Genomic DNA, 24,595 nt, shown 5'->3' with positions numbered 1-24,595 from the left:
AGCTACAGTCACAGGGAGCAGGCTGGGAAGAGGAGATTAAAGCAAATATAAAAAAGCAGTCCTCAAAGAATACAGAGACCAACAACTCCAAATGTGAACAAAAAAGTAGACATGATCCATACTGAGAAACGATCACAGAATCAATAAGAAAGTCAATGAAGGCCCAGCACAGTGGCCCACACCTGAAATCCCAGCACTTTGGGAGGAGTTCAAGATCAGCTTGGCCAACATGGTGAAACCCTGTCTCTACTAAAAATACAAAAATTAACTGAGCGTGGTGGTATGCACCTATAATCCCAGCTGCTTGGGAGGCTGAGGCAAGAGAATCATTTGAACCTAGGAGGCAGAAGTTGCAGGCAGTAAGCCAAGATCATGCCACTGCACTCCAGCCTGGACGACAGAGCAAGACTCCATCTCAAAAAAAAAAAAGAAGAAGAGGAAGAAAGAAGAAAGAGAAGAAGAAGAAGGAGGAGGAGGAGGAGGAAGAAGGAGGAAGAAGGAAGAAGGAAGAAGAAGGAAGAAGGAAGAAGAAGAAGAAAAAGGAAGTCAATGAAGCTAGCAAGAGTTCTTGATTCCAAACCAGAGGTGCATTCGTTTTCTATTGCTACAAGTCAAATTACCACACATTTAGCAAATTATAGTAACACACATTTATCATCTCACAGTTTCCACAGGTCCGGTGATTGGGCATGGCTTAACTGGGTCCTCAGCTCCGGGTCCTACAAAGCTCTAATCAAGGTGTCAGTTGAGCTACATTCTCCTCTGGAAACTCAACTGGGAGAATCAGTTTCCAAGCTCATTAATGTTAGCAGACTTCATTTCCTTGGATTCCGGAACTGAGAGCCCCAGCTTCATTTTTTAAAAATTTTATTTTAAGTTCTGGGATACATATGCAGGATATGCAGGTTTGTTACATAGGTAAATGTGTGCCATGTGGTTTGCTGCACCTATCAACCCACCAACTAAGTATTCAGCCCAGCATTCACTATTTTTCCTAATTCTGCCTCCCTCCAGCCCTCTTCCTACAAGCCCCAGTGTGTGTTATTCCCCTCCTTGTGTGTCCATGTGTTCTCATTGTTCAGCTCCCACTTATAACATGTAGTGTTTGGTTTTCTGTTCCTGCATTAGTTTGCTGAGGATAATGGCTTCCAGCTACATCCATGTTCCTGTAAAGGACATGATCTCATTACTTTTTGTGGCTGCAAAGAATTCCATGGTGTATGTGTACCACATCTTCTTTATCCAGTCTATCATTGATAGGCATTTGGGTTGATTCCATATCTTTGCTATTGTGAATAGTGCCATAATGAACATATGCATGCATGTATCTTTGTAATAGAAAATTTATATTCCTTTGGGTACATACCCAGTAATGGGATTGCTGGGTCAAATGGTATTTCTGCGTCTAGGTCTTTGAGGAATCACCAAGCCATCTTCCACAATAGTTGAAAAGTATAAAAGCATTCCTATTTCTCTGCAACCTTGCCAGCATCTGTTTTTTTCTTGACTTTTTAATAATCACCATTCTGACTGGCGTGATGCAAATCAAAACCACAATGAGATACCAGCTTGCTTGCTGTTGGCTGCACTCAGGTCCCAGCTGCCCACAGTTCCTCATCACATCACTCTCTCCATAGGAAGTCACAAAAAGGCCAGTAGGAGACTCTCTCTCTCTCTACTCTGCTAAAAAGGAGGTCCTAAATACTACAACATAATCGAGGGAGCGACATCCCATCAATGTCACCATATTCTATTGGTTAGAAGCAAGTCACAGGTCCTGCCCAAACTCAAAGAAGGGGAGGAGATAATATAGGGTATGATTAAGAATAATCTTAGCGTGTATCTACCAGACGACGCCAATGATCTGGCCCCCAGTAATTTAACATCCTTGCCACATGCAAAATATATTCCTCCATTCCAAGGTCCCCCAAAGCTCAGCTCATTGCATCAGCTCAACATCTAAAATTTCATCATTTAAAGTAGGTCCAAGTCTGGATGAGGCATTTAAGTATAATCTACCAGGTCCCATTCCTGGGGCACAATTCCTATCCATCTGTGAACTTGTGAAATTATAGAGACAAGTTATCCATCCCCAAAACACCCAACATACAATGGTGAGACAGGCACAGAATAATATCTACAGACATTCTGGTTTAAAACGGAGAAAATGAAGATTAAAAGGAGCCACTGGTCCATGGCAGTTCTGAAATCCATTTGGGCAAATACTCAGTCTTTTGATTAGGTTTCAAAACGTTTATGGCTCTTAGTGTCATCCGCTGGGTTCTTAGTCTTGCCTTCTGGGTCCTCTTTCCTTTTTTATAAAAGGTTGTACATGTAGGCAGCTGAGTTGTTTTATCAATCTACTCCTGCCAAAATGATTTTGAGGTCTGACAGTCTTCATTTTGTACTCTGTCTGTTGGAGTCTAAACTGTCAGTGTTTATAAAGAAATAATTTTCTTAAAAACTTTGGGGATCTTCCATGGACTTCATAGGGATTCACTTCATTAGACAAAAGCCACATCCATTAATTTTTTTTAAGAAAATTTCTTGTCTACTTTGGCCTCCTGCTGAGATGCCTGAGGGACAATGCCCTTAAGCTTCTAGAGATCCTCAGGTTTGGTTAAGAAGATTTGTAAGGCATGTCCTTAATCTCTTGAAAGGAAAGAGAACTAGTGTGACTCAATATTCTGCCCTCACGATCCTTCTAAGACCTCAGCAGTGTTGTCCAGCCACACCTTGTCCTTTTCTCTAGAACATGCTTTCTTGACAGTGTATTTTATCCCCCTTTGCCATCTAAGGAAGTTGAGAATTTTCCACACAAACAAGTCCTGGTTTATTTTGTTTAACAGTTCTTAACTTATCTTTCCTTTTTCACACTTACACTATTAGAAGCAAGAAGAAAGCTGGCAGCACTGTCAACGCCTTGCTTGAAAATTATCTTAGCTGTATATCCAGGCTCCTGAGTTATTAGTTCTGCTTTCCATGCAACTACATGGGAAAATTTTACTAAGTTTTTAACCACTAAATAACAATAATAATTGAGTTATTAGTGTTAGCAACACTAATAAAAAATGAGTGTTGCTCATTTGCTGCAGAGTATATTGGTGTCTTTAAAAACCAGATATCTACTAACATTCTGTTTGCTGCCATTTAAGCTTTTTCTGTCATGTTCCTCAAAATCCTTCCAGCCTCTGCTCACTGCTTGGTTCCAAAGCTGCTCTTACACTTGTAGGTATTTGTTATAGCAGCACTCCATTTCCAGGTACTAAAATCTGTATTATTTTCCTATTGCTGCAAAAAATAAAAAATATCACAAACTTAATGCTTCAATACAACATGCATTTCTTATCTCGCAGTTTCCAGGGGACAGGAGTCTAGGCATAGCTGAGCTGCGTCCTCTGCTTAGGGTCTTCCAGGCTTCAGTCAAGGTATCAACTATGCTACATTCTCATCTGAAAGCTCAGAATCTTCTTTTAAGCTCATTCTGATTGTTGGTGGGTTTTGTTTCCTTAGGGCACAGGCTTCTTACTGGCTATTGGCTGAAGATTGTCCTGAGGTCCTCAAGGCCACGGAAGTTCCCTGTCATGATACCCTCTCTACAAGCAGTTCTTTGCTTCTTTAAGGCCAGGAAGGGAATTTCTCTCTCCAGTCTAATACGCAACCTAATATAATCATGGGAGTGACATCCCATCATCTTTCCCATTGTCTATTGGTTAGAAGCACGTCACAGGTTCCACTCACACTCAAGGTCACACAAGGGCATAACTTGTTGAGGGCCACCTTATCATGTGTCCATCACAAGAGGAAAGAAGCCAGATTGTGGTGAGGAGCATAATGAGTGGAAAGTGAGGAAATGAAGATAAGGAATATAAAAAAAATTCCAAGATTTGGTTGTGCCAGAGAAAAGAGAAAAAAAGCCAATAATTGGAGAGGTGAAGAGAGCAAAAATGAAGGTTTTTAAAATTTCTATACTAAAGATAGTTTCTCATGATTAAATGTTTATGGGATGAAGCCTATAAAAACCATTACATGCCCAGGGAGAAAAAGGAATAATAATGGCTAATGTTTATTAAATGTATGATATTAAAGCATTCAATAATCTTTCAAAGAAGAGATCATTACAATTTTTAGACAAACTAATTGCCTAAATAGAAAAGAAGAAATACTCTCCAAATAATCTTATGAGATCAATACTCAAATCCCACAAAACCAATCTCACTCATAAATACAGATACAAAGATCCTCATGACCAACTCAAATTTAGCAATGTATACAAAAATATTATATATTCCAATCGAGCCAGTTTAACCCAGGAATGCATGGTTGGTCTAACACTAAATAATGTCATAGATTACTTAATTTCATATGTGACATACAATCTGCTACATTAACCTATTAAAGGATAAAAACATAATAATCATTTCAATACCTGATGAAAAATAATTTGATAAAATTCAAAACTGAAATAGAAAGATTATTGAACCTTTACTTTGTTTAAATTATCTACAAAAATCAGTCCCAAACTTTATTCACAGTGGGGTAAACTTCCTTTAGGATTTGGAAGAAAATAAGGATGCTTTTGTCACCACTTTTAGTCACTTTGTCTTGGAGTTTCTAGTCAGCACAGTTAGACAAGAATAAGAAACAGAATACATAAAAAGAAAGGAAAAAATAAAACTATTGTTATTTATAGACGACATAGTTTTCTAATTATGAACCCAAAAGAACAGACCTAAACACTTTCAGAAACAATAAGCAAGTTCAGCAAGGTGGTTGGCTAGTAGATAAGTATACAAAAATCCATTTCATTTCTGTAAATCATCAGCAAACAGAAATTTTTTTAAAAGGATACCCTTTTTAAAACCAGAAAAAACTATGAGAATACTTAGGAAAACTTTTAGCAAGGGATATGTAAAATCTATTTAAAAGAAAATGTGAAATAAATGGGGAGATACATCATTATGATCATAAACTAAAGAACTCAATATCATAAAGATGTAAATTCTCCCTAAAATAATCTAAAGATTCAAAATGTCAAGAGAGTTTTTTAATGGACCTTGGGCAAGCTAAATGTAACATGTATACGGCAGAGTAAATGTTCAAGAGTAACCAGGAGTTTCCTGGAGAAGAACATGGTGTAGAGACTTTCTCCACCAGATATCAATAATTTCAATGAGGGTATAGCAATTAAGGCACTATACTACTGGGCCGGTAATAGAAAAATTGACCAAAAGAACAGAATAGAGAACCTAAAATAGCACATGATCCATACATATGTGAAAACGTGTAATAAGATAGATGTAGCACTGTAGATTTTTGGGTTAAGAAGAACATTTCAATAAATGATACTGAAACATTTAAATATCCATATGGAGGAAACTGAAATTTTATCACTCTCTCATGCTAAAAGAGAATAATCTTAAGATAGAGTAATGTCTTAAATGGAAAAAGCAAAAGTTAAACTTTCCAAAGAAAATATGGAAGAATATCTTGACTTTGGAGTAGAAAAGACTTCTTAAGGTACTCTTTCAGGCACCCTGATGACAAATTTTAAAATAGACATATTCAACTACATTAAATTTTAGAAGCTCTGTTCATCAAAAAACACCATAGAGACAAAAGACAAGCCACAAACTGTAAGAAGAAACCCGGTATACAATTAAGGATTAGTATACAGAATTTATATCTTAAATGCCTAAAATCAATAAGAACAAGACAAATGACAAATGAGCAAATTGACAGAACAGGAAATATGAATGGCTGATAAACATAAAAAGATTCTCAACCTGATGCTAAAACTGAGAAATGTGAATTAAGACCACCAGACATTAATTTTTAACCACAAAATTGGCAAAAATAAAGCCTAATAACAGCAATTATTGTAAAAGATGCAGATCAACAGGAACAGGAATATATCTACACTTCAGCTGGGAGAATAAACTGGTACTACCCTGTGAAACAATGTGTCATTTCCTCCAAAGTTAAACATTCACTACCTCTACATACCAGCAATTCCACTCCTTGATATATATCCTGGAAAACTACTCCATGTATTGACTGAAGACATGAAAAAGAATATTTTAGGCAGCCCTATTCTTAAGAGGGGGCAAACAAAAGAGAGAAAATAACCCAAATGTTAATTTACAGAAAAATAAATAAATAGTATGACTTAATTTTGTGAAAAATATTTAAAGTGGCATACTAAACACAACATATACACTTCATTCATAGGTTTAGTAAACATTACTCAGAGGACTTTTCACCTTGGTTCTCTTAGCCTTCATTTGAACTTTTGCTAATAGAGCATACATGGTCATATCAGTTCTATTCCAACTGATTCCATCCAAGACTTCAATGGCCTTGTCGTGGTTTTCACAAAATGAATAAATGAGGGCTTGCTGTATAGGACTCAACTCGTTGAGACCTAAAAGGAAAGGAAAGTTTATCAATATCTTTGCCAAGTATCAAGGATTTTGAATATAATTATTTTAAGAAGTAATTCAATAATTTGTCTTTATAATATGAATTAACAAATCAACAAATTATAAAATTAACCAATTATGCTAAGATCTATTTACTACCAGTAAATACCTAACAATACTCATTGCTTCCTTTCTGGTATTTATCCTCTCCCATCCCTTTACTACAGAAAATTTCACAGGGACATCTCCTAATATACATGTTTTTCTTAAGAATCACAAAGCAAATGGGATACAGACAGAGAAGTAAAAAATATATATATATGACATTCCAATTACAAATAAAAAACAGAAAAATTGTAAGCTTGATATTTCCCATAAAAATCTCTCTCACAAAATTCACTATGAATCATTTTACTAATTGACAATGTACATATAAAACTAAAGTTTCAAAATCTAATTTGACTTTCAAGTGAATTCTTTGTGCTATTTATACACAACTATTGCAAAATAGCATAAAAAATTTAAAGAGGTATTTCTTAAAAGTTATAATTAATTATATTTACCTTTGTCCATTTCTGCTACTTGATAAATAGTAAACTTTGCAAGATTGTAACATCTCATCATAAGAAGATATTGTCCTCTGGAAGAAATAATAGTTTTTTGATTCCAAGCAGCTAAAAATAATCTATAAAGTTTCTTACAATCTTAAAATTTTATAATAGATTCATTCTTATTTGCTTATGTATGCATAAAAAATTATAGACATTTTATATAGTCCAAATACACCAATTAGCATAGTGATGTGATGAGAAAACTTAGGACATGTAACACTGAAAGAAAAATACTCAAATCCCTTTTTGCAATTATCTGTATTTAAAATGTTATACATTTTGCTGAGAAACTATTAAAAGATAAAGTTCAAGGCATATAAAAGGATGGAGGTATTTACATAAATTGATAAAATATAGTTCAAGGACAAAGCAAGCCCTTATCAGGAAACCATTGTTCCATTCCATTTTCCCAGGTCTATAAATCCTTAAAAGATTATATTTTTGATAACTCATAACTTGCAAAGGATATCTTTATAGCAAGTTCTACTACATTTGAAATACTACATGGAACTTGGCAGTATCTGTAGAAATGGTATACAATTCAATATGTCACTTTTTTTTCACTGAATTAGCTGAGGTTTATGTTTGGTACACATGCTTATGTTTGACTGTGGACATAATGAAAACAACTGTTCAAAATATGTTACCTTACTCTTATGAGATATGTGATAACTATATGACTAGTCACTTAAAAAGGCCTCAAAGAACTTAAACACTAAACAGTTATATTTTGGTGCAATGGTAGAGCAAAGGGAAAAATCTGCTTATCTTATGTAATAAATTATCTTAAAGTTTAACAAACTGGCTTGCTGGTGGGGAAACGGCAATTGCTGGGAGATTAAATGTAAAACGGGTAGCCTGAAAGGTTCAAGAGAGAACTGAAGATCCCCATTCAATATCTCTGATGTTGTTATCCCAAGAAGAATTCAATTCCTATATTCATACCTTCTTATGTATAATTGGATTCCATCTGGCTGAAGGTGGATAGCACGAGACAATTCATTTACTGCCTTTTTCAATTTATGCAACTGTTGAGTGATAAACAGAAACTTAGCTCCTAACAATACCAATCACTTCCCTTCTGATATTTATCCTCTCCCACCCTTTACTACAGAATTTTGCAGGAACATCTCCTAACATACATGTTTTTCTCAAGAATCAACAAGGCAAATGGGATTCAGAGAAGTAACAAAAAAAATGTATGGAATACTCTTAATTTTTAAAAATCATTTATCTTTAATTTTGAAGAATAATTGTACATATCCACATATACTATTTCACATAAATGTGATTATATAATACATTCTGGACTGTGTACGTGTGTGTTTTCTTTTTTCATTTAGCTCTCAGTTTTTCTCCCTCAACCCTAACAACTTTTTCAGCAAACCTGATCCATCTTAATCAAGTAGCATGGAGGCCGGGCTCACACCTCTCATTTCAGCAATTTGGGAGACTGAGACAGGAGAATTGCTTGCTAAGGCCAGGAGGTCAAAACCAGCCTCGTCAACATAGTAGACCCTGTCTCAGCAAAAACAATAGTAAGAATAAAGAATGAGAAATAACGTAGCATGCAAAAGAGGGTGAGATAAAAACTAAAGCTCCGTTCCACTTAAAAATAAGGAAAGAAAAACAGGCCTACACAAAAATTAAGTAAATGAATGAATATAACAAAATACAAAAATTATGAAAAAGTAATCTGTTAAACATCAATATATAATGAAAAGTAAACATTAATTATTCCCTTAATACTGGTCACAGAAACACAATCTGAATTTGTACAAATCTGGGGACAAAAATCAACTACTATTAGAAATATTACCAAAGAAGCACTATACAGACCAGAGCAAAATTAACCTGGGACGACCAACCAATCCTTTTATTGTAATGGCACAGTGATGCAAAGAAGCAAATGGACAAAACTAATTTGTGCAAGGAAGCAGGAAGTACCTGTAGAGATGGTATAAATGTTTGGAGGAAATGGTGGATAGACTCAAAACAGGGAACAGAAAAGGAGGAAGTTTGAGATTTGTTTAAACAAATTGGAAATTTTCTGTGGAACTTCAGACCTTCTGCTTCCTAAGCTAACCTGTTCAGGATGGTGTAATTAATAAATCATATAGTCATATGTCCACATTGCTACACCTGTTCTACCATCCATACATGTCTATGCATTGAGGAAACCCTGGCTTAAGCCAAACTGAGGCTCATTCTCAGATCTTTACAAGCTTCCCTGAATTAGACCACTACCAGGCAGCCTTAGATTAAATTTACCCAGGAGGTTGAACCCACATAATGGGAGTATGTATTCTTGTACATACATGCACAAGGGTTTATTTACAATTATTTTATTTACATGTAATTGTATTGAACAAATTTCACACTCTTCCTAGTTTTCTTACTCAAAAAAATCTCATGGTAAACCTTCCAAGTCAGCTAGCATAGTTCTATTTATTCTTTTTACCATTTTTCTTAAATTCTATGGTGTGAATGCACCACAAATTATTCAATCAGAACTGTGTAGAGATTTTTGCCTCTCAGAACAACAGTCTTTGACTTCATCTTTACACCCTGCTGTCATGCTGGTGCTATGATTTCTCTATGCACTCAGGGAAAACTCCAAATTCTGTAGATGGTCTTAGCTCCATCAACAGGATTAGGTTAAGCAAAAGAGTCACACACTAAGAGTATATCCATCCTTTCCCCAACAGAGTCAAGAGGTAACATGACCTGGGGGCAACACTGAACCTGCCCTCAGTCCCCCACCTCTATCATCAGCAGGATAAGGACTTTGAACGGGACTCTAGTCACATTGGGTCCTGAGATGCAGACAATGGAAGGCAGAGCTTCCAGATAATCCTCTGTGGACATATAGTGTGAGCAAGGAATAAACCTTTGTTTTAATACAGTGATTTTTTTTTTTTAACCTCAGCATAGCCTAGCTTATCCTGGCTGAAACCAGTATAGACAGGCGACAAATGTAGAAGGGCAATTAGGAGCTAACTCCTGTGGGGTCTTACAGACCTTTAGCTTTTGTAGAATTTAGCTTTTATTCTAAACACAAGGGAAGCTATTGAAGGATTTGAGCAAAGAAGTGAAATAATCTGACATGTTTTGGCAACATCGTTGTGGCTGCTATTTGAAAATCCACCCTGATGAGAAACTAGTATTTGGTCAGGGCAGTTAGTGGTGCAGTGGTGAAAATGGGTGTCTACTTTGAAGGGTAGAGACAAGAGTTAACAGCATTATCTCTGAAAATCAGATCTGGCTGGAATTGGAGAGAATTTTTCCCATTTATTGTGCTGTTTGAATTTGTCACACCAGGGACATATAACATTTATTTTTAATTTAAACAACTTATAAAAATTTAAAAAAAAATTAAAGGAAAGTATGAATGGTGAAGATCCCGTTCTATGGATGGATCCCATTGTATGAACCCACCTACTCACCTGTAACACACACACACACACACACACACACACACACACACAACATTGGACCATAGACTCGACTTGTTAATAGTAGCTATTCCCAGAGAATAAAATTATAGATAATAGTTTTTAATTTATTCTTATTCACATGCATATATTACCTGCAATAAATATATTATGTTTTTGTAATAAAGAAAAAACAGGTATTACCTTCAAAAATGAAAGACATAAAAATGCACACCTTGAAAGTAGAGACTTTATAAATGGGTAATTAGAGTTAACTCTACCAGCTTAACACATTGCTTATACATGCATTAGCCCCTAGAATTAGCTAAAATATATATATACTAAAATTACGTTGAACAAATATCTAGAAAATTGAAGTTTATTTTAAAAAATCACAGTTCTCAGCCTTAAATACCTTAAAATAGGTTTCTGCTCGACAGATATAACTTTGAATACATAAAGGATCAATTCTAATAGCCTCAGAAAATTGCCAAATGGCTTCCGTGTAGTTATCCAGGTGTAGCAGCTGTATGAGGCCAATATTTATATAAGCCAAAGTAATAGTTCTAAAAAAATATGAGAAAATGAAATCTTGTTAAATATTTTTAATTATTCCAAATGTTCTCTAATTAGGAATAAACTGAATGAAATACATTCATCAGTATTCATCAGAGTATTTTTTAATGTTTTACAATGAAAGTAAATTAGTTATATGCTCTCTATGAAAAACTATAAACACTTTTATAAAATCCTTAGTAGGGAATTGATGTTTTTAGAGTTTGAGATAGGAACAGAACTCCTGAAGTCTCCTAGACTTTTAGCAAAACTTTACTCTTCCTTGATTTGCTCTTCAGTTACCTAGAGTCACAAGCTTAGTTTTCCTCAACTAAAGAGTCTTTACCTCAGCTTATGTTCTATTGGCCATGAGTGACAGTGAGAAACAGTCATATTCAAGGGTTTGGTGGCTTGGGGTTAAAATCCTCTCCACATATATATTAACACAGCTGCTTTTCTGTATCAAATAAATGTTATTTATCTCTCTTAGAATCAAATGACTTTCAGTAGAGAAATAACCTCAGAAATTATCATGTTTGATGCCGCTAATTCAAAATGAGAAAGGCACCCATCCAATAATCCAGCCTCACAGAATCCCTGACCCCTTGCCTAGACACCAAAGTTCCTACTGCTCACTTTCCATCTCTTTGGAGCTGACACTCTTTTTTTTTTCTTTCTGGCTCAAAAATGTCCAAAAGAAAACCACTGTGGTCATTATGGAGCCACGCTCCATGAATTTCCTGTGTCGAGTTCAAAGTTTACCTTGGATAGATTAAATAAACAGTCTGCTGGTTGGCATGGAATTGGCATGATTAGTTACTCTTCCTGACATCTTCCATTTTCATAAATGCTTCATTGGAAAAAGGGGAATTTTTAATTAAGTTCTGTGATTTACAGTTTGACTTTTGACTACTGCATTTAACTTTCAGTCTGTGTTTCTTCCTGAACCTACAGTCCTAGCTAAATTATCCCAAGAAGAATTCAATTTCTAAATGGTATTAGTGTTTTTGTTTTACTAAACAAAATGAAGCCAGAGGTTCTAAATAGAAGGTTGCCTTCCATTGAGTTGTATGTTGTCCACAGTGATCATATACTAAGCAGAATATTTTTTCATTATTTTAAAACTTAATGACAGTTTTCCACAAAGTTAATTTCAAAAAGCTCTAGCCTGGGCATCTCCAAGATCTTCTTGATAGTATTGATTCCTTATGCATGGATTTAACTCCCGTCAAATTTATTTAACTTCTAAAATTTGCAAAAACATCTGAGGCAAACAGATGTTTAGAAGGTCTTATTCCAGAAGTAATCTTGCTTTTAGAAGTAGTATTCCAATTGTAGGATGACTTTATAAATGTCTCATTTTTTACTAGGTTATCAATGATGAGCGGAAAGAAACTTTTTCTCCCGTTTCAGGTTTTCAATTTTATACAGAAGTGAAATCAATAAATATGAAAAGGAAAACGTACCTTTCTAGAGAAATCACAGTTTCAAAGTCACAAATTGCCAGCAACCAAAGTTTCAGATGTGCATAGACTATTCCCCGATGTAGAAAACAACTAAGATTCTCATAGCCATCATTTATGAGTGCTTAAAATTAAAAAAAAAAAAAATGTATCTTACTCAGGTTCTAAAACAACCATATGTAAGTTACATTTTAGTCTATAACCTTCCTATTGCTTATTCTCATTTTTTAAAGTTACATAAAATAGAAACATATCTACGATGAGTGCACTGTTTGGTAAGTAAAACAATAGTATCGTATATTAAAATGTATTTATTAGTAAAAATGTGGCAATTGTGGTTCACAAACTCATTAGAGCTGAACTAAATCCTGATGGGAATCTAGCATAGCCCACTCACTATACAGGTGAGGAGATTAAAGTCCAAAGGGAGTAAGTACATTGGCCATGGTCATGATATGCCAGTCAGAGGCAAAGACTGGCCTAGAATTTAACACCAGTTAGAGGGGTGCCATGACCCTTGACAGCCTGATTTTATCAGGAAGCCATCATTACTGACCAAGGAATAGGCTTGGGTACTAGTCCTGAAGGCAGAAAGCAGAAGTCAGGCTTACACACAAACCAGGATAGACAAGAGGCTACACCAAGGAAGGCAAGCAGAGTTTGGAGGTAAGGCAGACAGCTTTACTATGCACATCCCAAATAACAGCTATCTGGGATGCATATGCCAAATAATGGAAGGGAGAAAAAGAACCTCCTCCCAGTACTCCAGGTGTGTGACTCTCATCAGCAACCAGTCTAGAGGTCATCTCCTATCTCTCGCCTACTGACTGCCCCTTCACTTTTAAAACATGCTAGTGAATTAGATGGGGTTTCTACAAATTTTGACACATATCTTTTAATCTTCCCAAGCTGTTCTGGCTTAAGATGGGAAGTTTTACCAAAAATGTGTACAATGTTTACAGTCTAGGACAAAAAATATTCACAGTACTGGATTTAGAGAAGTATAGCCAGTGTCAGCAATGATCATACAGATTAAGTAAATACAGTCATGCACCACTTAACAGCAGGGATGTGTTCTGAGAAACGCAGTTAGGAGATTTCTTCATTGTGCAAACACCATAGAGTGTATTTTCACAAACCTAGATGGTATATTGTTATATAGATACATAAACCCAGGCCTGGGTTTCCAGAAAAAAAATTCAGAACCCAATATGTAGAAAGAGAGTTATTTGATATCACATGCTCCCTTGCTACAGTTAACATGATGATATATATATCATATGGAAAACCAAATGTCCCAACACCATTAATGAATATCAATCATTTCCCCTACTTGATCTGCAACGCCAACATCAAGTGCCGTATATCAGGTTTAACCATAGTATATACAGTCTGTTGTTTACCGAAACATCATTATGTGGCACATTGACTGTTATCACTTGAAGAAAATCTAACTGCTCAGTACAGGGTATGACTGGCTAGCAATGACAAAATCAGCTGTAGTTTGGGTGGTTGCTCTTGAAAAAAAAAAAAACTCTTCTCAAGGAAAAAGAAAAAAAAATATTATTTAACCTCTCTATGCTGTGGCTTTCTCATCAGTAAAATGTGAATGAAAATAGTACCTAGCTCATATTATTATTCTGAATGCTGAGATACTCCTTACTTGGCACTTTAAACAGTGCTTGGCAAGTAGCAAAATGCCCAATAAATGTTACATATCATTATTATTAGCTTAGAAAAATATCTTTTTTTGTTGTGAGTGATAAAACTACTTGGGCTATCTGGTAGAAAAGGATTGAGGCTGAAATCAAGTTTGTCTGCTCTGGATAATTAAATAATAGGAATTTTGTTGAATTATTGTGATAGACTAGAAGTGGGGAGAGGAGGCATCAGAAGCCCAAAACTTGTAGAAGAGGGAAATATGATAGACAGGCCTCCTCTCAACACACAGAATGAAATTTGAGTTATTCTATTTTAATATTAATGAGAAGGGTTAGGGTTAAGACAGTCAAATAGCAATCACCTTAGACCTTCTTCCCTGTGGAAATCTGGTTGTCTCTTAATCTCTAGACACTGTCTAATCGAGGATGATGGGATTCTAGAACTTTGGTAAACACAGGCATGTCTGGAGTTTTGGACTCAGGCTGGATTTTGTCAGTTAGGATGGGCTCATTCATTCTGTTGGAGGCTGTTTACTGAGCAATGACTCTATGCTCACAATTGTGCTGGGTACATATATAAACCAGTAATGTGTTGATTGAGGGTAACATAGAAATGGCCATTTTTAGCTGTTGGTATCCTTAGCTACTAAGGATTCTTGAAACCTATTTTTAGTTTAGGGGTTAAAAACTGTAAATTTAACAAATCCCTTAGGCTGAGCCTACAGAGCAGGACACAGCCCATCAGAACAATTTACTGCCATTTTAGAAAGCTGACTAGGACACAGGCCTGGGTTTCCAGAAAAATTCTCAGAACCCAATATATAGAAAGAGATTTCTTTGATATCACATTCTCCCCACAGTTAACACACACACACAAAGGGCATATTAGAAGCACTTCTAACTAAACCATTATAGCTATATATCCATATATTATATACCCATATAAGAATATTAAAATGTATAAGCTTATGTCATATATACTTATATGTGTGTATTAATATATAGTAGTATACATATTACATTAGTGACCCCACATTAGCATTCACCACTATGAAACTGAGCTGTTGAATCTCAGATGAGAGTGTTATAAACAAGTAATTGAAGCCAAAGTACCTGAAACGCTATAATCCTGTAGTGCTCTAAAAGGGTTACTCTTTCTGAATAAGCAACCTCGATAATACAACGCTAACCAATTATTAGGATCTAAGTGAACTGCAGCAGAAAAATCTTGAGTTGCTTGTTTATAAAATTTCCGTTTAACATATGCCATCCCTCGGTATGTCCTAGGGAAAAAAAGTTCATTTTAACAGGTATTGTAAAGTATGTATTTTCTCTTTTTGGTAAACCTATACAATTAATTTTATATTTGAGTAACAATTTGTAAATGTTTCTCCTGGCTTTGCAAGAGAGTTTAGTCACGATGTTAACAGCAAAAATAATATAAAATTTTTATAAATTGAAGTACACTTTATTGCATATGTAATTATATGCTTATTAAGTACATTCTATATATTAATTATATGTCGCTAATTTTATTTCTTACATTCGTCATGGAGGTATGTCAATAAAATAAGTACCACATTTATTATTATTTATTGAGTCCCCAAAATGTATTAGGTACTAATCTATACAAAATTGCTCTACAGAAAAACAAAATAATCAATTTTGCAGAACGTGGACTCCACTGAGTAGAAGTTGTTAGGAGGTATTTCTCTGGTGCTTGAAGATACATCCAAATACATGAGAGTCTGCTCTTTCGTGAATGAAAGCTATTGCATTGGTTGTACAAACTGTATTCCTTTATCATTAACTTCTGACTCCAATTTTGAAAATATTATTGACTTACATCAATGCTGAAAAACTCATTTTCAATTAGTTAATAATGTGAAGCATAACCATTTTGGGAATAAAATAAAGATGACAAGGAAAAACAGAAGAAAGAAGTTACTAGATTGCCTACTTAGAAAAAATAAAAATAAATCTAAAGGGAGGATAAATAAGCGTTCAGAAAGATTATATTGTAAAAGCAATGATAATTTGGACAAAAGAGTGTAATCAGTATGTTGGCAGACTGATGATAGAGGTCTTTCAAAAGCAGTAAACATCTTGAGACTCAAGATATTTTATCTTGTGGGAAAATAATTTGTATCTTGATGAGCTAAAAGACTAATGAGAGCAAAGAGACAACATACCAAAATCTCTGGGATCCAGCTAAAGCAGTGTTAAGAGGGCAATTTATAGCATTAAATGCTGATATCAAAAAGGTAGAAAGACCTAAAATTGACAACCTAACATCTCAACTAAAAGAACTAGAGAACCAAGAGTAAACAAACTCCAAAGTTAGCAGAAGACAAGAAATAACCAATATCAAAGCTAAACTGAAAAAGATAGAGACATGAAAAACCCTTAGAAAAAATCAATGAATCCAGGAGCTGGTTTTCTGAAAATTAATAAAATAGGCCATTAGCTAGACAAAGAAAAAAAAAGAAATAATAATCAAATAAACACAATCAGAAATCTTAAAAGGGGTATTACCAGTGAAGCCACAGCAATACAAACTGCCATCAGAGAATACTATAAACAACTCTATGCTCATAAACTAGAAAATCTAGAAGAAATGGATAAATTCGTGGACACACACACCCTCACAGTATCAACCAGAAAAAGCCCAGGACCAGTCAGATTCACAGCTGAATCATAAAAGATGTACAAAGAAGAGCTGGTACTATTTCTTCTGAAACTATTCCAAACAATTGAAAAGGAGGAACTCCACTCTAACTCATTCTTTGAGGCAAGTATCATCCTAATATCAAAATCTGGCATAGATACAACAACAAAGAAGACTTCAGGCCACTATTCTTGATAAACATCAATGCAAAAATCCTCAACAAAATACTGGCAAACTGAATCCAGCAGCTCAACACAAAGCTCATTCACCACAATCAAGTTTTCTTCAACCCTGTTATGCAAGACTGGTTCAACATATGCAAATCAATAAATGTGATTCATCACATAAACAGAACTAAAGACAAAAGCCACATGATTATCTCAATAGATGCAGAAAAGGCCTTCAGTAAAATTCAACATCTCTTCATGTTAAAAACTCTCAATAGAATAGGTATTGAAAGAACATATCTCAACATAATAAGAGCAATCTATGACAAACCCACAGACAATATTATACTGAGTGGGCAAAAGCTAGAAGCAGTCTCTTTGAAAACTGGCACAAGACAAGGATGCCCTCTCTTACCACTCCTGTTCAACATAGTTTTGGAACTTCTGGCCAGGGCAATCAGGCAAGAGAAAGAAAGAAAGCGTATTCAAATAGGAAGAGAGGAAGTCAACTTATCTTTGTTTGTTTATGATGATTCTACATCAAGAAAACCCCATCACTGCAGCCCAAAACTTCCTAAGTGAATAAGCCACTTCAGCAAAGTCTCAGGATACAAAATTAGTATGGAAAAATCTTTAGCATTCCTTTACACCAACAAGACAGGCAAGCAGAGAGTCAAATTATGAATGAACTCTCATTCACAATTGCTACAAAAAGAATAGAATACTTAGGAATACAACTAACAAGGGATGTAAAGGACCTTTTCAAGGAGAACGACAAATTACTGCTGAAAGAAACCATAGATGACACAAACAAATGGAAACACATTCCATACTCATGGATGGTTAGAATCAATATTGTGAAAATGACCATATTGCCAAAAGCAATCTACAAATTTAATGCAATTCCACTTGTATTATAAAAATACCACTATCATTATTCACAGAACTAGAAAAAAAAATCCTAAAATTTCCATGAAACCAAAAAAGAGCCCTCATAGCCAAAGGAAGACTAAACAAAAAGAACAAATCCAGAGGTATCACATTATCCAACAGCATGGTATTGTTATAAAAATAGGCACAGAGACCAATAGAATAGCACAGAGAAATAAAGAAATAAAGCTAAACATTTACAGCCAACTGATCTTTGCCAAATCAAACAAAAACATAAACTAGGGAAAGGACACTCTACTAAACAACTGGTGCTGGGATAATTGGGAAGTCACATGCAGAAAAATGAAACTACATCTTCATCTCTCACCTTATACAAAAATCAATTCAAGATGGATCAAAGACTTAAATCTAAGATCTGAAACCATAACAATTTTAGAAGATAACATCAGAAAAACCCTTCTAGACATTGGCTTGGACAAAGACTTCATGACCAAGAACCCAAAGCAAATGCAACAAAAACAAAGATAGATGGGACTTAACTAAACTAAAGTTTCTGCACATCAAAAGAAATAATCAGCAGAATAAACAGACAACCCAAGGAGTGGGAAAAATATCTTCACAGTCTATACATCTGACAAAAACTAATATCCAGAATCTACAAAGAATTCAAACAAATTAGCAAGAGAAAAACAAACAATCCCATCAAAAAGTGGGCTAAGGACATGCATAGACAATTCTCAAAAGAAGACACACAAATGGCTAACAAGCATATGGGAAAAAGCTCAACATCACTAATTATTAGGGAAATGCAAATCAAAACCATAATGTGATACCACCTCACTCCTGCAAGAATGGACATAATCAAAAAATCAAAAAACAGATGTTGGCATGGATGTGGTAAAATTAAAACACTTTTACACTGTTGGTGGGAATGTAAACTAGTACAACCATGATGGAAAACAGTGTGGAGATTTCTTAAAGGACTAAAAGTAGATCTACCATTTGATCCAGCAATCCCACTACTAGGTATCTACCCAGTGTGAAAGAAGTCATTAAATGAAAAAGATACTTGTACATGCATGTTAATAGCAGCACAATTTGCAATTGCAAAAACATGGAACTAGCCCAAATGCTCATCAATCAATGAGTAGATAAAGAAAGTGTGATATAGATAGATAGATAAACAGATATATCATAGTATTCCACCATATATATATGATGGGATATATATATATATATCATAGTATTCCATCATATATATATACATGTGTGTGTGTGTATATATATGTTAGGATATATATATGTGAGATATAGTATTCCATCATATATACATATATATGTACATACACACACACGTGTGTGTGTGTGTGTATGATGGGATATATATATGTCTCACATATATATATATATGATGGAATACTACTCAGTCATTAAAAAGGAATGAAATAATGGCATTTCCAGCAACCTGGATGGAATTGAAGACTGTTATTCTAAGTGAAGTAACTCAGGAATGGAAGACCAAACATCATATGTTCTCATTCATAAGTGGGAGCTAAGCTATGAGGATGCAAAGGCCTAAGAATGATACAATGGACTCTGGGGAATTGGGGGAAAGTATGGGAGGTGGGTGAGGGGTAAAAGACTATACAATGGGTACAGTGTACCTTGCCTGGGTGATGGGTGCCTCAAAGTCTCAGAAAACATCACTAAAGAACTTATTCATGTAACCAAATACCACCTGTTCCCCAAAAACCTTTTGAAGTGAAAAATAAAGTTTTTAAAAAAAAAAAACAGCATGGTATAGATACGAGAACAGACACACAGACCAATGGAACGAAAGAGAGAACTCAGAAATAAAACCACACATCTACAACTATCTGATCTTTGACAAACCTGACAAGAACAAACAATGGGGAAAAGATTGCCTATTTAATAAGTGGTGCTGGGAGAGCTGGCTAGCCATATGCAGAATATTGAAACTGGATCCCTTCATTGCACCATATACAAAGATTAACTCAAGTTGGATTAAGGCTTAAACATGAAAACCAAAACTATAAAAACCCTAGATGAAAATCTAGGCAATACCATTCAGGACATAGGGCATAGGCATGGGCAAAGATTTCATGACAAAAAAGCCAAAAGCAATTGCAACAAAAGCAAAAATTGACAAATGGGATCTAATTAAACTGAAGAGCTTCTGCACAGCAAAAGAAACTATCATCAGAGTGAACAGACAACCTACAAGATGGGAGAAAATGTTTGCAATCTATTCATCTGACAATGGTATAATATCCAGAGTCTATGAGAAACTTACACAAATTTACAAGAAAAAAATAAACCCCATTACAAGTGGGCAAAGCACATGAACAGCCACTTCTCAAAAGAAGACATAGATGTGGCCAACAAACATATATAAAAAAGTTCAACATCACTGATCACTAGAGAAATGCAAACCAAAACCACAATGAGATACCATCTCAAACCAGTCAGAACCGTGATTACTAAAAAGTCATGAAACAACAGATGCTGGAGAGGTTGTGGAGAAAAAGCAATGCTTTTACACTGTTGGTGGGAGTGTAAATTAGTTCAACCATTATGGAAGACAGTGTGGTGATTCCTCAAAGACCTAGAGGCAGGAATACCATTTGACCCACCAATCTGTCACTGGGTATATACCCAAAGGAATATAAATCATTCTATTATAAAGATAATGCACATGTATGTTCATTGCAGCACTATTCACAATAGCAAAGACATGGAAAAATGCTGATCAATAATAGAGTGAATGAAGAAAATTTGGTACATATACACCATTACACAGCCTTAAAAAAAATGAGATAATGTCTTTTGCAGGGACATGGATGGAGTTAGAAGCCATTATCCTCAGCAAACTAACATAGGAACAGAAAATTGAACACTTCATGTTTTCACTTGTAAGTGGGAGCTGAATGATGAGAACACATGAATGCATGGGAGGGAACAAGACACACTGGGGCCTGTTGGAAATGGGGCAAGGGGAGGGAGAGCATCAGGAAGAATAGTTAATGGATACTAGGCTTAATATCTAGGTTATGGGATGATCTGTGTATCAAACCACCATGGCACACATTTATCTATGTAACAAAAATGTGACTATATGCACATCTGGCACATGTACCCCTGAACTTAAAAGTTGAGAAAAACAATGTTTCATTAATTTTCTAACAAGTGGAAGAGCTCTGTATTTATTTTTAATTAGTATTAACTACTAAAGAATATTGCTAATTAATTTCGAGCATATAATATGCTTCTGAACTTAAAATCTTACAGAGCAAACCTTTTGTAATATTCTGTGTAGCATGCCATTAATTAATTGATTCATTCATTCAAACGGACTGACTTTTCCATTTGTTTCTTCTTTTGTTTCAACTTCATCAATACTTCAAATCCTCATCAGCTCACACCTGGGCCACTATTTTACTTTATTCCTATTTCTGGAGTGATAAGATTTTACTATAATATAATAAAGAACTACTCTCTTAAAAACTTTCTTTCCATGGCCCCCTATTGGTAATGGGATAAGGCCAATTCTTTAAAAGCATGAGGCCCCCCGTAAGACAGCACTGTCTTATAATACCTTGAATTAACCTTTTTATTTTCCTCCAACTAATTTGATCCCTTTCTGCAAGTAATGCCTCTTCAATTCAAGAAGTAGACAACCAGAATAGACCAATAACAAGGGAATAATTTCTAAAGAGTTTCAAAACATTTTGCCCTCTCAGCAAACAGCTATAAGCTGGGATAATTTTAGAAGTGAGTTATTCCAAACTTTCAAAGAGCAAAAATATCTAATAATAAAGGACATGTTTCTAAGATGAAACAATCCATTTTGAAAAAGTCAAACGCTGAAATCAAAATCTGACTACAAAACTAGTGACCAATTTTACTATGAATATAGATTTAAAATTTTAAAGAGAAAGAAAACTCAGTACAAATTTAAAATGTTCCACCCAAAAATATATAACGCCAAGAAGTGTTTGTCCTTCAAAATAAGGAAGCCAAGAAAACTTCTAAGCAGGTTGACTAGTCACAGCCAGAATGAAACCTGTCACTGAGGGACATGAACATCAGAAAGACTGGCACTCTCAGCAGATCTTCAGAGGAAATGCATTGAGAATGACAGAATGAGGACAAAGATGACACAGTGAAAGGAGAGGAACCTAGAAACCCTGCAAGGGTGGTAAGAGCAAGTCGCTCCTTTGCTGCTCAACTCACCCTTACCCTGTTATGAAAGCAACTTGCTCTCACCATAGACTTCTGGAATCCTGGCAGCAGTAGACCTCATGACCCCCATGGACACTTAAGCTGGCAGAGAGAGGTAGTGGGGCAAAATTCCAGCTTGTGCAAAGCCCAGAGGGTTTGGAGCTGGAAAGTCTGCAATGACACACAGCCAGAAATGCCCATTCCCCAAGGCCCGCCATGCTCCTCTGGGAGACTTTAGCCTTAGGGGGGTCATTGAACCTCAATAGACCAGAACAACCTTGCCCCAGAGATGATGCCAGTCCAACTTGAGTGCCCTCCCATGTCTGCTGGCCTCACCCAGGACTCCAGGTAACCACACCTGCTAGGAAGCCTTAGATGCCCAAGCAGGGTGCCTCCCAGGCATCCACATCATACCTCTTGCACTGTCAGGCCATGTTTGACTATTGGAGAGCTCCAGCAGAGCAGTTCCAGATGACAGGCACCAGTTCACCTGCATCCTCAACCCTCCAGGGCCTCCCCCACACTGCTTTCCTGGCACACAGTCATCAATGGCCACTCCCTCATCACTTTGCAGGTGCACATGCACATGGGCAGACTTCACCAACCCTTCCCCACTGATATGCAATAGCATGTGCATCCCACCATGCCACTAGCTGCTGGCATGAGCACACTCTGCTGCCCTCACTGCTGGGCTACCACTGCTGGTGCAGACACACATATGGAGATCAGTAGCCCCACCTCCTTCTCTGAACTGCCATTGCTGCCAGTGCAAATGCACACACAGAGACCACCAGCCCTACACCTGCAACTGCCACCCTAAGAACACAAAAAACACACATATGAAGGCCATGAGCCCAACATCCACCAGCACCTGAACCCTGCCACAAACACATTAATGGACACCAGTGTCCCTGTCACCCCCCACGCTGCCACCACAGTCACTGTGAATACCCACAGAGAGACTGACATCCCCATGCCCACCAGCACACCATCCCAGCTAATAAGCATGCACTCCACTGTGCTGCCACTGCTGCTGGCATGTGCAAAGGAGCACAGATCCTGTTGCCACAACCCATTGAAGTACATTAGCTGGCACCACCCATCAAAGTGTTGTGGCCAGTGGTCTGGGAACAACTTAGCCCCTCCAGCACAGCAGGTTCTCAACTCAAGGGGCCAGAAAACAAAGACAGAAATCTAATACTACTCCCATAGACTTAGAACATGCAGCCCAGGAGTGCTGAGCTGAGACTTAGGCCCCTATAATCTTCCAGAAAGAAAACCAGTCAACTGTACCTACCTTATACCACAATCAAACCCCTAAAAACTTCAAAGAAAATAAAAGCATTAAAAAAAAAAAAACTACACAAAAGATACAAATTTCAAAGACTGAAGGAACTTCAGCTTATAAAGATGAGAAAGAACCAGCACATCAAAAAGCTAATCCACTATGAGCAAGTAGGCTTTATCCCTGAGATGCAACGCTGTTTAAACATGTGCAAATCAATAAATGTGATTCATCACATAAACAGAACTAAAAACAACCAGATGATTAACTCAATAGATGCAGAAAATGCTTTCAATATAATTCAACAACCTTTATGTTTAAAAACCTTGAAAAGCTTGACATTGAAAGAACATACTTCAAAATAACAAGAGCTGTCTATGACAAAACTACACCCAACATCAAATTGAATGAGCAAAAGCTGGTAGCATTCCCCTTGAAAACCAGAATAAGACAAGGATGCCCTCTCTCAGCACTCATATTGACCATAGTACTGGAAGTCCTGGCCAGAGTAATCAGGCAAAAGAAAAAAAAAAGTAGGACTCCAAATTAGATGAAAAGAAATCAAACTATACCTATTTGCAGATGATATGATTCTATACCTAGAAAACCCCCATAGTTTCTGCCCAAAAATCTCATTAATCTGATCAACAACTTTAGCAAAGTTTCAAGATACAAAAAATCAATGTACAGAAAACAGTATCATTCCCCTATATCAAGAATATCCAAACTGAAAGCCAAATCAAGAATGCCAACCCATTCACAATAGCCACAAAAAGAATACCCAGGCATACAGCTAACTAGGGAGGTGAAAGCTCTCTACAATGAGAATTACAAAACACCACTCAAAGAAATCAGGGATGACACAAACAAATGAAAAAAACATTTCATGCTCATGGATAGAAAGAATAAACATTGTTAAAATGGTCATACTGCCCAAAGCAATTTACAGATTCAATGCTATTTCTATCAAATTACCGATGACATTCTTCTCAGAATTAGAAAAAGCTATTTTAAAATTCATATGGAACCATAAAAAGAGCCCAAAAAGCCAAAGCAATTCTAAGCAAAAGGAAAGAAGCTGGAGGCATCACATTATCCATTTTCAAACTATCCTACATGGCTACAACAACCAAAACAGCACGGTACTGGTACAAAAACAGACACATAAACCAATGGTACAGAATAAAAAGCCCAGA

At 36.0% G+C, this 24,595-nt stretch overlaps 1 protein-coding gene across 1 annotated transcript in view; it reads right to left on the bottom strand.

Annotated features, from left to right (window-relative positions):
* Window positions 1-24,595, bottom strand: part of TTC6 (tetratricopeptide repeat domain 6) — a 226,700-nt gene that overhangs the window by 36,757 nt on the left and 165,348 nt on the right. Inside the window, exons 17-22 of the mRNA XM_064365726.1 lie at window positions 15,260-15,429; window positions 12,489-12,609; window positions 10,883-11,033; window positions 7,979-8,061; window positions 6,986-7,062; window positions 6,264-6,424 (exon numbers count right to left, since the gene is read on the bottom strand). Of these exons, the coding sequence (XP_064221796.1) occupies window positions 6,264-6,424; window positions 6,986-7,062; window positions 7,979-8,061; window positions 10,883-11,033; window positions 12,489-12,609; window positions 15,260-15,429 (763 nt within the window). The remainder of the gene's footprint in view (window positions 1-6,263; window positions 6,425-6,985; window positions 7,063-7,978; window positions 8,062-10,882; window positions 11,034-12,488; window positions 12,610-15,259; window positions 15,430-24,595) is intronic.

The sequence above is a fragment of the Aotus nancymaae genome, unplaced genomic scaffold (assembly GCF_030222135.1).
Source record: "Aotus nancymaae isolate 86718 unplaced genomic scaffold, 86718_ANA_hifiasm-v0.15.2.pri h1tg000062l, whole genome shotgun sequence".
Classification (NCBI taxonomy): Eukaryota; Metazoa; Chordata; class Mammalia; order Primates; family Aotidae; genus Aotus; species Aotus nancymaae.
The sequence above is the reverse complement of the archived record's forward strand: the minus strand, read 5'-3'. Positions and strand labels throughout refer to the sequence as shown.